The sequence below is a fragment of the Enhydra lutris genome, unplaced genomic scaffold (assembly GCF_002288905.1).
Source record: "Enhydra lutris kenyoni isolate GAN:26980312 unplaced genomic scaffold, ASM228890v2 scaffoldscaffold57, whole genome shotgun sequence".
In the NCBI taxonomy this organism is placed as follows: Eukaryota; Metazoa; Chordata; class Mammalia; order Carnivora; family Mustelidae; genus Enhydra; species Enhydra lutris.
This window is the reverse complement of record NW_019154141.1, coordinates 4,677,155-4,689,233: the sequence shown is the minus strand read 5'-3', so window position 1 is coordinate 4,689,233 and position 12,079 is coordinate 4,677,155. Positions and strand designations below refer to the sequence as shown.

The window sequence follows — 12,079 nt, the reverse complement described above, 5'->3', positions numbered from 1 at the left end:
AATCATCATACTTGGGGAAAAGAGGAACAAGATGGCAGAGAAGCCCCAAACTTAAATCCCAAAATACTTCACAACTGAGTACAGGGAAGAAAAATAAGTAAGTTAATCCAAGCATATTGTTCTTAGAGTAACTGGAGAGGAAAACATATACATGAGACGATGATAGATTGAAAAATAAAAATGAATAGGCTGACAATGGTAAGCTGAAAATTTCTAGATCTTAGAAATAAAATACATAATATGCAAAGATTTCCATTTTAAGGTAGCAGATAATAGATATAATAATATCTATAATATATAATATAGATATATAATATATAATAGATATTATTATATAGATATTATATCTATAATATCTATATAATATCTATAATATCTATATAATTATATCTATATAATTATATATAACATAGATAAATAGATATTACATCTACTTATCTATCTATGTTATATATAATAATAGATATAATATCTATTTATCTATCTATATATATAATAATATAAAACTTACTTTCTAAAACCCAAATAGAAAAGAATGAAGGCAAAAATTAAAAGACCACCTTTGTATAAAGAGGAGAATCCATCACCCTGAGTCACAATTGTATATGAATATTTAATGGGCTGTATATATGAATATGTACATATTATATGTATGTATATATATGAATATGTATATATTCAGCATACGAGAGAGATCTCGTATGCTCAATATATACATGTATTTTATATCTAAACAGAAACAAGTGCTTCTTTAAAGTTAAAGAGTTAGACAAAACCAATTACCCTAATTTAGGTTAACAAGAGCATGGGTACCAAATTGTCCCAAGGAAATCTTCCTAGGTCCTGTTGAAGGGGCATAGGGTATAAAAATTTTTTCTTTATATGTCAATCATATAACATTTGTATATAATATAATTTATAATATCTATTATTATTATTATTATTATTATTATATCTATTATTTGTGTGTAATATTTATGGAACAGGTTAGGCTGCTGTAACAAGGAGATCTCAAATAGAGTGGTTCAGTCAATCAATATACAAGTTTACTTCTCTCTCACATAAAAGCTTAGGGAGGTGAGGTAGATAGGAAAATCTGCTTTAACCAGGTTATATAGAAACCCACGCTCCTTCTCTCTTGTCCCACCATCTCCGTCATCTCCAAAATCAGAACTATACACCATACCTCCCCTATTTTCCTTAAATATTTTCTATTAATATTTTTTATGAATGAAGCCTAAATACATTATTTTCTTGTCTTATGATTTGCTTTCTTTTCCCTCTACATAAAAATAACTTATTTCTGGATTACAATTTTGTTTTTCTTTTCACCTGTGTTATTGATGATCAACAGGCTGGTACGGGGATCTTCTGGAGGTTGTCCAGGAGAGAGGAAATACAGTTCAGATTTAAATTCCCAATCACTCTTTTGAATTAATAGGGCATAAATTATCTTTTCCACAATCAAAGGGAACATTGCAATCCCAAATACCAAGAGTCTACCAATAAAGAGAAAATAACCACATTAATCTGTAGCAATTTTATTGATCATCAGACTTTACACAGTCTATGCCGGCCATGATTATAGGTGCTGCAATTTTGAAACTCAGATCTTCGCACCCCACACAGTACCAAAGGCAAGGCTATATAAACACCAGGTGATCAAACCATGAAAACTAAGCAGTCCTGTTGATAAAGCTAATGAAATGCTACCACGCAAGCATTCCTACTGTTAGTAAAATGAGATGTTGTATTTACCCATCTCCTGGCAAGAATGTTGGGTAGCATGTTCTAGTTTTAAATTCTCTTCTGGTTGAACCCTCCCTTGAAACTCACTAACGAAAGCACAGTCCTCTAATACTCACAGAATCAAAAGGTCTTTCTTTCCACGCTTTAACTTTAAGAAACGGAGCCGTGCTATTGCGCGGATCTGCATTTTCCAAAGGCCCATGTCACTCGCAGCCTTCTGCATTTCAGGGAAAGAAGGGCAAGCTGGCTCTATTTCGTGTAGGTTTTCTGTGCCTCTTATCTCTGCTTGTTCAAAATCTACACACACACACATGCACACACGTTATTAATGCCATCCTTGGACATCACAGTTTTCTCTTTCTCATAACATTAGAAGTTGTTTTACGATGGTTACAGAGCAGACAATATAAGAAAAAATTAAATTTATAATCTCCACATTCAATAAACTCAATGATAAAATACAACTAAATTCATACCCAAAGAAGAATTCAGTAAAGGGTGACCTTGTTATGCCTAGCCTTTGAAAAGGCATAAAAGGTCCCATATGTAACAATATTCTGAGGGATTTCAAGAAATATTCTTCATAGAAATAGTCAATCATTGATGCCTGAATGTCAGCTATTAAGCTGTCGATAATTTCAAAATGTAGGCGAATGATTACTAGCTCTAAAGTCACCAGACCTGTACCTGATTCCCAAATACATGACTTATAAGTGGCATGATTTAGGACCAATCACTTAACCTAAGTGTCTAGTTTCCTCCTGTATAGAATGGTGCCAATGCCTTTTGTTGGAAAGATTATTGTAGAAAGGTAATACACTATATCCACACATTGATCAAAGTTTCCAGGTAGAGGCTCTGTAAATGATTGTCCTTATTATTACAACCTATTAAAATACACAGGAGATGATCCTAGTGTTTTCTCCATTATGACCTTAGTGAAATTTTCTACATTAACAAGCTAGGAGCAATTTTTATAAGAAATATCTGCTCAGACTTCATGACCTTGATTGAGAGCCTTTCACATCCTCAAAATATCCAAGAAGCAGTGAGCATCTGGGGATAGGAGAAAACTGCTGAACTAGGAAACAAAGAGTCTGCGAGGACAAATTTGTTATATCCCAAAAAGGGATCTGTGTTCAGTCCTAGTAATGATGTTAGGAAACAATACAACCTTTCCCAACATTAGTCATATTTGGAATTATTCACACTCCTTAGTGTAAATCATGTATAAAGAATTATAAAATACCAAATTAATACATGATTATTTGAAAATTGATTGTCTGTCAGTCATACAATGCATTTACCTTGTCCAATAGTTGATTTTCCTTCCAGTTTCATGAAGACGTCATTCAGAGTTGACATGGAAATGTCATAACTCGTCACACCCTGGCCAGAACACTTATCAAGCTCACTGAAAAGGTCTAAGGCAACAGACCAGAACAGATACATTTTTAAATATCACACTGATAACAAAACCCAGTAAATTAACACTTATTTAAAAGGTAATCCAGAATATCGTTCAGGAAATACATGTCTTTGGAGTATCACAGTAAGCAAAAGCAAAATTTTATTAGAATGTTCTTCTTCTCTGAATTGAGTATGTCAGAACTTTCCTCTCTACCCTCAAACCATCTATACTCTATTTTATATTCCCAACTCATGAACTTCCAGAACACTTACTTCTTTGAGGAAAGATGAGCAATCAGAAAGAACATCATCTTCTCACCTCCACACAAATCAATGTTAATTTCTACCCGTATTCTGAGTTTTGGTTCTGTATGGGTGGACAACTTAAGAGCTGCTCCCACCAAAGTCTACCTCTTTGACTTGTGTTCTGAATCCTGTTCCATTCAGGTGCCTCAAGAACCTCCTAAATTAATCTCTCCGGCCCTTCTCTGGCCTGTGTCATCAATTTCTCCTACATGTACCAGGCCATCCCAAACAGCAGGAAAAATGCTCTAGAAGTTAATCCAGTAAACAAACACAAGTAACAAAAAAAGCAAAAACCCAATCTCCCTTTCCCACTGGGCCCACCGCTACACACACGCACCCATGGCCCAAGGATTTGTCTACTTCATCCCCTTCAATTGGTCGCATCCTATTCAACTGAACCCCCACAAATCTAAATGCTATCTCTATCCCTCCACAGAAACTGTTCTTCTCAAGATCATCAACGATTCCACAATCTAAATTCAATGGACAAGAGCTTTTTAAAAATTCTTTTAGCTCTCTCTCTCTCTTATTCTCCCTCTCTCATTCAGGGACATTCAAAACTGTTGACTACTTTGTCCTTCTACAAACATTGTCTCTCTTGAGTTAATAAAAACATACATATTCTTTTGTTTTTCTTTCAAGTTCATGGAGGGGGGCGCTCTTGATTTCCACCATTCTCTGACTCGTCCTCTACTTTCTCCTGAGGGCTCAGTCCTGACTCACCTTCTCTTTCCATACATTCAAATCCAATCACTTTGCATGAAATCCATCTGTATGTTAAGATTCCCAAATCCAACCCTCACTTTGAGTATTCTCTGATTTCCAATATCCTATAACCAACTGTATCCTTAACTACTTAACATCTCCACTTTGAAGTCTAAAAGCATCTTAAAGCAAATGTTTCTAAAACAGAACACTAATTCCTCTTTCTCCATCCTACCCAACTGTCTCTCTCATCATTTTATAACAAATAACACCATCTTCCACCTGGTGACTTGAGCCAAAATTCTAGAAGTCCCTCTGGATTTTTCATCCATCTTTCAGTGGGCACCATGGTTGCACAATGATCTCTTCTTTCACCTGTAAGTCTGAAATGGTCCTATGGCTGGTCTCCCAGCATCTACTCTTCTTCTTCTACCTCCAGAGTGCTTTTTTATAGCCAGAAAATGAAAATGTGAGTCACATCACATCAATCCCCCATTTAATGACTTTCAGTGGTTTCTCAGTGCATTTAAGATAAAATTGAACACCACACAGCGGCCTCTAAAGCTGTATGCTCGAACCTCTATCTATTCCTACAACCTTACCCATCCCCACTTGCCAGTCTTCTCCTGCACTCGCTACACTCCAGACATCTCTTCCCCTCCCTCTGCTTTGAATGTTTTTGATCGTTTTCTTCTTTTGTACTCCTGGCACTCTATATAAACCCATAGCCTGACATTGGTTTTCTCTCTAAACCATATGACTTTGCTAAACAAGGATTATACATTCTGTATAAGGTATTTATTATAAAACACATATAATGTATGCATTATACAATCGTAATATACCTTGGCTTATTGTGTGTGTCCACTTCTCCCCACCCAACAGAATGTAACCTTGGTGAGGGCAGGGACTCAGATGTCTTATTTAACTCAATATCACTAGTGTCTCAAGCATTGAGTTTTACATACTAGGTTTGCAATAAACATTGATTATTACCCTCCATATTTCCAATAGGATGTAAGAATGCCACTGGACTTGCAGAGGTCTAGGGTCAGCATAAAGAGACTGCCATAGACCAAAACATTAACACCAGGAATTCTGGTGGGACATGTTCTTATAGTGGTATCAACGTATAGCTCATTATTTTCCTTCCCCAAATGAAAAAAAAAGCCTAGTTGTAGCTCATTGGAGAGAATAACACAGTATAGCCTATGGATTTGAGAACACTGTCTTGCAGCTCCTGAAGGGCACAGAGAGCTGCCTTATTTGGGGGTCAGACTAAATCTGAATCCCTGAGTAGTTGCTTAATAAGATTGAATCATCCAAATGAGCCTCTTTTAAATTAGGGCTGCAGAGAGTTAAACCTTTAATAAACCCAATGTTTAGATTAAAAAGAACATTTTTATAACAAAAAAGACATATATTTCCTCATTTGTGAGACAGGGAAGACTATAGCACCTACCTCATAAAGTGGTGGTAAGACTAAATGAATTGATGTATAGGAAACTATTAGGAACAGTGCCCGACTCATAGTAAACATTGTACAAAGAGTTAGCTGTTATAGTTACTTATCAAACAAATCCTAGGTTGGGACAGCTACTCAGCAGACTGGGAACCTATGGTGAATACTTTTGTAGAATAAATAAACTATGGGTTTTTTTCTGCAAAATAAATATATACACAATTAAATTAAAATATAAAAGGGAACCTATAGCAGACACCTTGTGCTCCACACCCATCCCTTCCATACTCAATCACAGTAAATCTGCTTATTAAGCCCTGCCTGAAGGCATTTTGTTCTAGGCTGTGAAGTATGCCAAGCTCGTGCTGAGCACAAGCCATGTGGGTTAGAAGATTAATGCTCCTGAAAGCATCTCTTAACCAATGAAGGGTGGAGAGTGTCAAATAAATACCCCAGCTTTCTCACCGCTTTTGTGACATAACTCTGAGCCCCTTGCTCACTTATTCACTTATTTACTCCAATGGTATTACATCTCAATTTCATATTGCAACCATCCGCTCAATAATGCACACTCCCGTAGCCTCCTTTGCTTCTCACTCTCATGTCCCCATTCCCTCCTGGGGTTTCTAGGTATCAGTTACCAAAAAAAGGTGTGCTATAAGTCCTCATTTCAAGTTCTGCTTTTTAGAGAACACAACCTAAGACAAAATCCAAATCCATTAAGTAATGAAAGCTGTAATAACTTGCTCCCAAATTTCATGCCATTGTAATCGTATTTCAGTTACCTGGAAATTTATTTGTCCTTTCCATGGGCAAAGTATACACAAGCTTTTCTTTGTTTTCTGTTTTTAATTTAGCATCAGGGATGTAATGTTTAATGAAGGATGTTATTTTTTCTGGATCACATACTTCATTTCTGTACAAGCTAATATTTAAAAGAAAAGATCATTGATTTATATTTTCTCTACTGCTCTTACAAAAGCAGGGCTTTTACTGAATACCTAACCTTTGAGTACTACTTTACCTGCCTTTAGGGAACAAACAAAATGAGCAAATAACAACAACTACAGAAGTAATAATAATAATATCATCAGTTTGAAAAATCTTATGATCTATACAGAGGAGTTGCATAAATTCAGAACAACTACAAATATACAAACACATGCATGCTGGAAGGGAGACTGTCTTTCAAATAGGGAGATAAATAGAGCAAGGCAAGAACATTAGGCAGAAGAAATTGCTTAGGGAAAGTAATTACACCAGATTGTGTGGATATCAGGAATTAGTGACTAATAGGGAAGTTTGGCCTATATGCACATTTTGTTTGGCCATAGGGTTTTTGGTTTGGGTTTTTTAAAATACTTTTCACCTGCACACACTTTCTTATTAGCTACAGTGCTCTTAACTCTCTCCTACTTTTGATACTAGCCTCTGAAATTATTTGATTTTGTGCCCAATGCAAGAATGAAAATATGTTACAGGACTGTACGGATCAGCTGAGGGAGACGGACAGTGGGAAGAAGAGAGAGACTGAGGATGCACAGAGCAGGTACCTGCAAAAGTGGTCCATGAAGTAGCTTTGCTGGGATCTGTGAGCCTAGGCTTAGAACTTGGACATTCTGCTCTTCATTAGCATTAACAAAGATACAAGGAGGCAGGAAAAACATCTGGGAAACCCTCGCCAAGAGTTTGGCAAAGATGAAGCATAAAGTCAACTGTCCCTCATAATTGTCTGCCTTTTTGAAATTCCAGTATTGAAAACATTGGGTGCCTGGGTGGCTCAGTCGGCTAAGCATCTGCCTTCTACTCAGGTTGTGATCCTGGGGTCCTGGGATTGAGCCCTACATCCAGCTCCCTGATCAGCGAGAGCATGCTTCTCCCTTTTCCCCTGCCCCTCACCACCCTCCACTCATGCACTTTCTCTCTCTCTCTCTCAAATAAACAAATAAAATCTTTTAAAAAAGAAAGCATATATATGTACACACACACACACACACACACACACACGTGTGCACGCACGCACACACACACACACACACACATACATCCTCAAAGTCTTTACCTTAAGTGATATCCAAGACCCCATCTTCTCTTCAAAAAGACAGAAGACCCTGCACACTTCAGTCTCCCATTGCACATGATCACTTTTCTATCTAATTAAAAGGAAGCAAGAAAGAAAAGTTGATGGTAGTCATTTCTTCACTCTCTAGAAAACATAGGTGAGGAGCCAATGCTCAGATTTCCAAAAAAGAAGTGCTCTATAGAAAATAAATGTATCTAGGGGTGCCTGGATGGCTCATTGGGTTAAAGCCTCTGCCTTCAGCTCAGGTCATGATCTCAGGGTCCTGGGATCGAGCCCCACATCGGGCTCTCTGCTCAGTGGGGAGCCTTCTTCCCTTCCTCTCTCTCTGCCTGCCTCTCTGCCTACTTGTGATCTCTCTCTGTCAAATAAATAACTAAAATCTTAAAAAAAAAAAAAAGGAAAAAAAGAAAATAAATGTATCTAACATACATTAAAATTTTTGAAACACACATTAAAATTGATGCATTTAAAATAAGCTTATGAGTTCCAGTCTATTTCTGTGCCTTCCAAAATTTCTTGAAAAAAAAACAAAACAAAACAAAACACAGAAATTACATTGCCACATCTTCCACTCCATATTCTAAAGAATAAGTGGTTATTTTTCAACCGTATACTGATTTCAATGCTTAAATTAATTGAAAGCTAAAAAATAAAACCCTATAATTTTTTATTAGCAGCTATAATCTAGCAAATGTACAGCCAGTGAGGAATTCTAGAGGGGGATTAGACTTGCCATTCCCCAGAATGCTTTGAAATGGAAGACACACGAAAGTCATGGGAGCGCAGTGCTTATTTTAGAAATACACATTTCCCAATTTCTTTATTACAAAACTGAGATAAAACCAATAATTACCAGCCAGGATGTCAGCTTCGTCCATGAGATTGGTACTCAAGAGGATTACACGGCCTGCTTTGTGTTCCTTGAGGAAACTCCACACTCGATGCCTTGAAAAGGGATCCAACCCAGCAGTTGGTTCATCTAATAGCAAAATCTACAGAGGATGATAATGTATAAAATATAGCTCTCCCACATTGACTCTTCCCACAGGGCAGCATGGATAACAAATGGTAACTATCCAGCCATTTAAGTCCGATATACTTATATCCGTAGTTTTACAGTGGATTCTCTCTTGATGCATTGAAATGAAATCTCTACCACGTTTCGGGTTAAAAGAAGAGCTTGACGTTTTACTAATCACTCTGTATTCCAAAGCATGCAGAATCTCACTTACTTGAGGATCTCCTAAAATGGCAATCCCAAAAGTCAGCTTTCTTTTCTGTCCTTCACTTAAATATTTAGCAAGGTTATCCTGAATGTTTTGTATGTTCAATTCTAATAAAATTCTTTGTACCTATGCAAGAAAATACACAAAGCTTAAAATCCAAGGCGATTCATACGATACAATTTTCACTATCTGTTACACCAGGTAGTTATTATAGGACCTCACTGCCAAAGTTGTATTCATAACCAGACAGGTAAATCACTAAGGCAAATTCTGATTAGGTCATGATTTAACTTGGCAAATTTAGCTTGTTAATCTAAGCATGAGCATTTACCTCTTGTTCCACCTCCTGTGGCTGAATCCCTTTTATTTTAGCAAACAGCCTGAGGTTTTCCTTCACAGTGAGTATGTCAAATTGAACATTGAATTGAGGACAAACACCAGTTATCTTTCTGATTTCCTCCAAGTCTTGCATTTCAGAGAGATTTTTATTATAGATGGTAACTGATCCTAAAAATGGAAGTTGAAAATAATTTAACATGGGCAAGATAATACATTTTATTAATGCTTAAAGATCTTATTCAGGAAAATATTGGCATATATTCACAAATATCTAAAATAATGACTTCACCATTTATTAACAACTATGAATAAATCTTAACATATCTACGTTCAGGGTGGCATATATTTTCTCTGGAATATCACATAGCAATGGGATAAGGCTAATGATTTTCATAAAAATTTGTGAAATATAAAGTACAGTCAAAATCCTATAGTCTGGTAAACGATATTAGATAAAGAAACATATTTTCTCTTAAGCACTTTCACCTTAAAATAAGAAAGGCAACACATGACCTCTAGACATCTTGCCTTTGAGAAATTTCTTTTTGCTCACCTTCTGTTGGAACAGACATCCCATTAAGGATGTTTAGCAATGAAGATTTGCCAGCTCCGCTATGACCCAGAATTGCTGTGATTTGACCTTCATATATGTCAAAGAGCAAGTCTGTTTTTAAAATAAAATGTTAACATTATAAATAAGAGGGCATTAGAAAGAGCTGGTTCCAAAAGCAGAACAAAAAATTTATTTAGCTATATATTCTCAAGCTTAAAACATATAATATCCAATATTTTGCTGGCTGCTAAAAATGTAATAGTTATTGTAGAATATTTCTGAAATAAATACAATGACTTAAGAAGATAAACTTAACTGTAATTTCAAGTATTAACATTTAATACACTTACTTCCAGTGTATACAGGTGTGCATATATGAACATGTAATATATATATGTATTATATATATATATGTATACATATATATATGTAATATATATATATACATGTAAATATATATATATGGATTTTTATCATACTCTTTCTTTCCTAGCTTACATTTTCAAATGTTAAATGATGAACATTTTTCATGGCATTAATTACCTTTTAAAATATATTCACCAAAAATGTATATTTTCACCTGTTATAAATGTTCTATTCTTTTATTACAAACATTTGGCCTTTACAGGGCAGTAGAAAAAATTATTTATCTAAGAATCCTTTATTATTTTTTGTTTTGTTTACCATCAAGTGAAAACCAAACTCTGTTATGAAAAGTTGTTAGATGAAATTCTTAAGAATTTTATAATATGTTATATCTGAGAGATCAGGTTCCTTCAATTAAATTATGTGACCTACTTTCAAACATTATTGAAATTAATTAACAACTGGGATGAATTCCAGTTCATCCATTTTCTAACTGGATGATCTTGGATAAACTAAATACTGCAAAGTTCACTTTACTCAGCTATTAAAGTGCTGGTAATAATAATTACATTTAAAGAGAAAATTTTTCCTATTGTAATCCAATCCATTAAAACTTTCACTTACCATTTGACTAAAAGATTCTTTAAAAAATTAAAAAAATAAGCTCAAATAATTACAAAAAGTTAAAAAATAGCAAGATACTACTCTTGACTACATGGTATTAAAATATGTTGGAGAAGGAGGAGCCTGGGTGGCTCAGTTGGTTGGACATCTGCCTTTGGCTGAGGTCATGATCCTACAGACCTGGAATCAAGCCCTGAGTTAGGCTCCCTGCTTAGCGGGGAGTCTGCTTCTCCCTTTCCCTCTGACCCCCTTCTCATTTGCTCACTCTCTCTCTCACTGTATCTCTCTCTCTCAAATAAATAAAATCTTTAAAAAAATTTTGGAGAACTATTATAATTAAAATAACATGTTAGTAATACAGTAACCAGTGGAATAAATATCATAATTAAAATAATGTTACTACTCCAGAATACACTGACTGATGGAAGGCAAAAGAAGCCCAAGACGGAGCAAAGTAAACATAAAAAATAAAGATAAATGAAACAGTCTTTTAAATTCATCAAAAAGATGAATTAATTAACAAATAATATTGGGATAACTAAATAAACACATCAGTAAATTTTATATTTACTGTTTTTAAATGGGAAAAAAAATGGTGTTTTCCAGGGTGAGAGAAAACTGATGATATCTATCTTGGAACTGATCTATATTAATCAGAAAAAAATAAATATAACCCTCAGTTTCTTCATCTGCAAAATGGGAGAGATACTATGTATCTCATAGGATTAAATGAAAAAAATCACTTATCTTAGTTGCCAGAACACACTAAGTACTCAATAAACTTAAAGTGTTTGTTGGTATTATTATTGTTGTTATTTTTAATTATTGCTATTCCCACAAGTATATAAATTTTTGTAAGCTTGAATGGAAATGATTTGAAATATGAATAAGGAGGTTAAATATATAGTCCTTTTGAGTAATCTGCTCTTAGATATTTATATTCAGAAATTATATTTACAAAGATGGAACAAGAAGGCTCATTATAGAATTTTTTTATGATAATGAATAACTGGAAACAAGCCAAACTGTAAGTAAGTCAAGACAGCCATACAACAGAATCCCGTCAGCCACTGAAAGATAGGCTGTAGGTAAGGACTTCAAAGTGTGTTCCCAAAGGTGTTCTAAAGCTGCTACAGGAGCTAGCTGCGTGGGGAAAAGGTGGAGAGAGTACAGCTCCCCCCTTACTTCCCAAAGAGCAAATGTAACTGGTGATTTCATATGGTTTTCCATGCACTAATATTTATTGGTTTTCTTTT

General features: G+C 35.1%; 1 protein-coding gene across 1 annotated transcript in view; it reads right to left on the bottom strand.

Moving 5' to 3' along the window:
* Positions 1 to 12,079, bottom strand: part of LOC111158093 (ATP binding cassette subfamily A member 6) — a 56,497-nt gene that overhangs the window by 24,936 nt on the left and 19,482 nt on the right. Inside the window, exons 11-19 of the mRNA XM_022519928.1 lie at positions 9,834 to 9,944; positions 9,273 to 9,448; positions 8,948 to 9,067; positions 8,569 to 8,707; positions 7,695 to 7,785; positions 6,418 to 6,557; positions 3,057 to 3,173; positions 1,866 to 2,046; positions 1,333 to 1,499 (exon numbers count right to left, since the gene is read on the bottom strand). Coding sequence (XP_022375636.1) covers positions 1,333 to 1,499; positions 1,866 to 2,046; positions 3,057 to 3,173; positions 6,418 to 6,557; positions 7,695 to 7,785; positions 8,569 to 8,707; positions 8,948 to 9,067; positions 9,273 to 9,448; positions 9,834 to 9,944 — 1,242 coding nt within the window. The remainder of the gene's footprint in view (positions 1 to 1,332; positions 1,500 to 1,865; positions 2,047 to 3,056; positions 3,174 to 6,417; positions 6,558 to 7,694; positions 7,786 to 8,568; positions 8,708 to 8,947; positions 9,068 to 9,272; positions 9,449 to 9,833; positions 9,945 to 12,079) is intronic.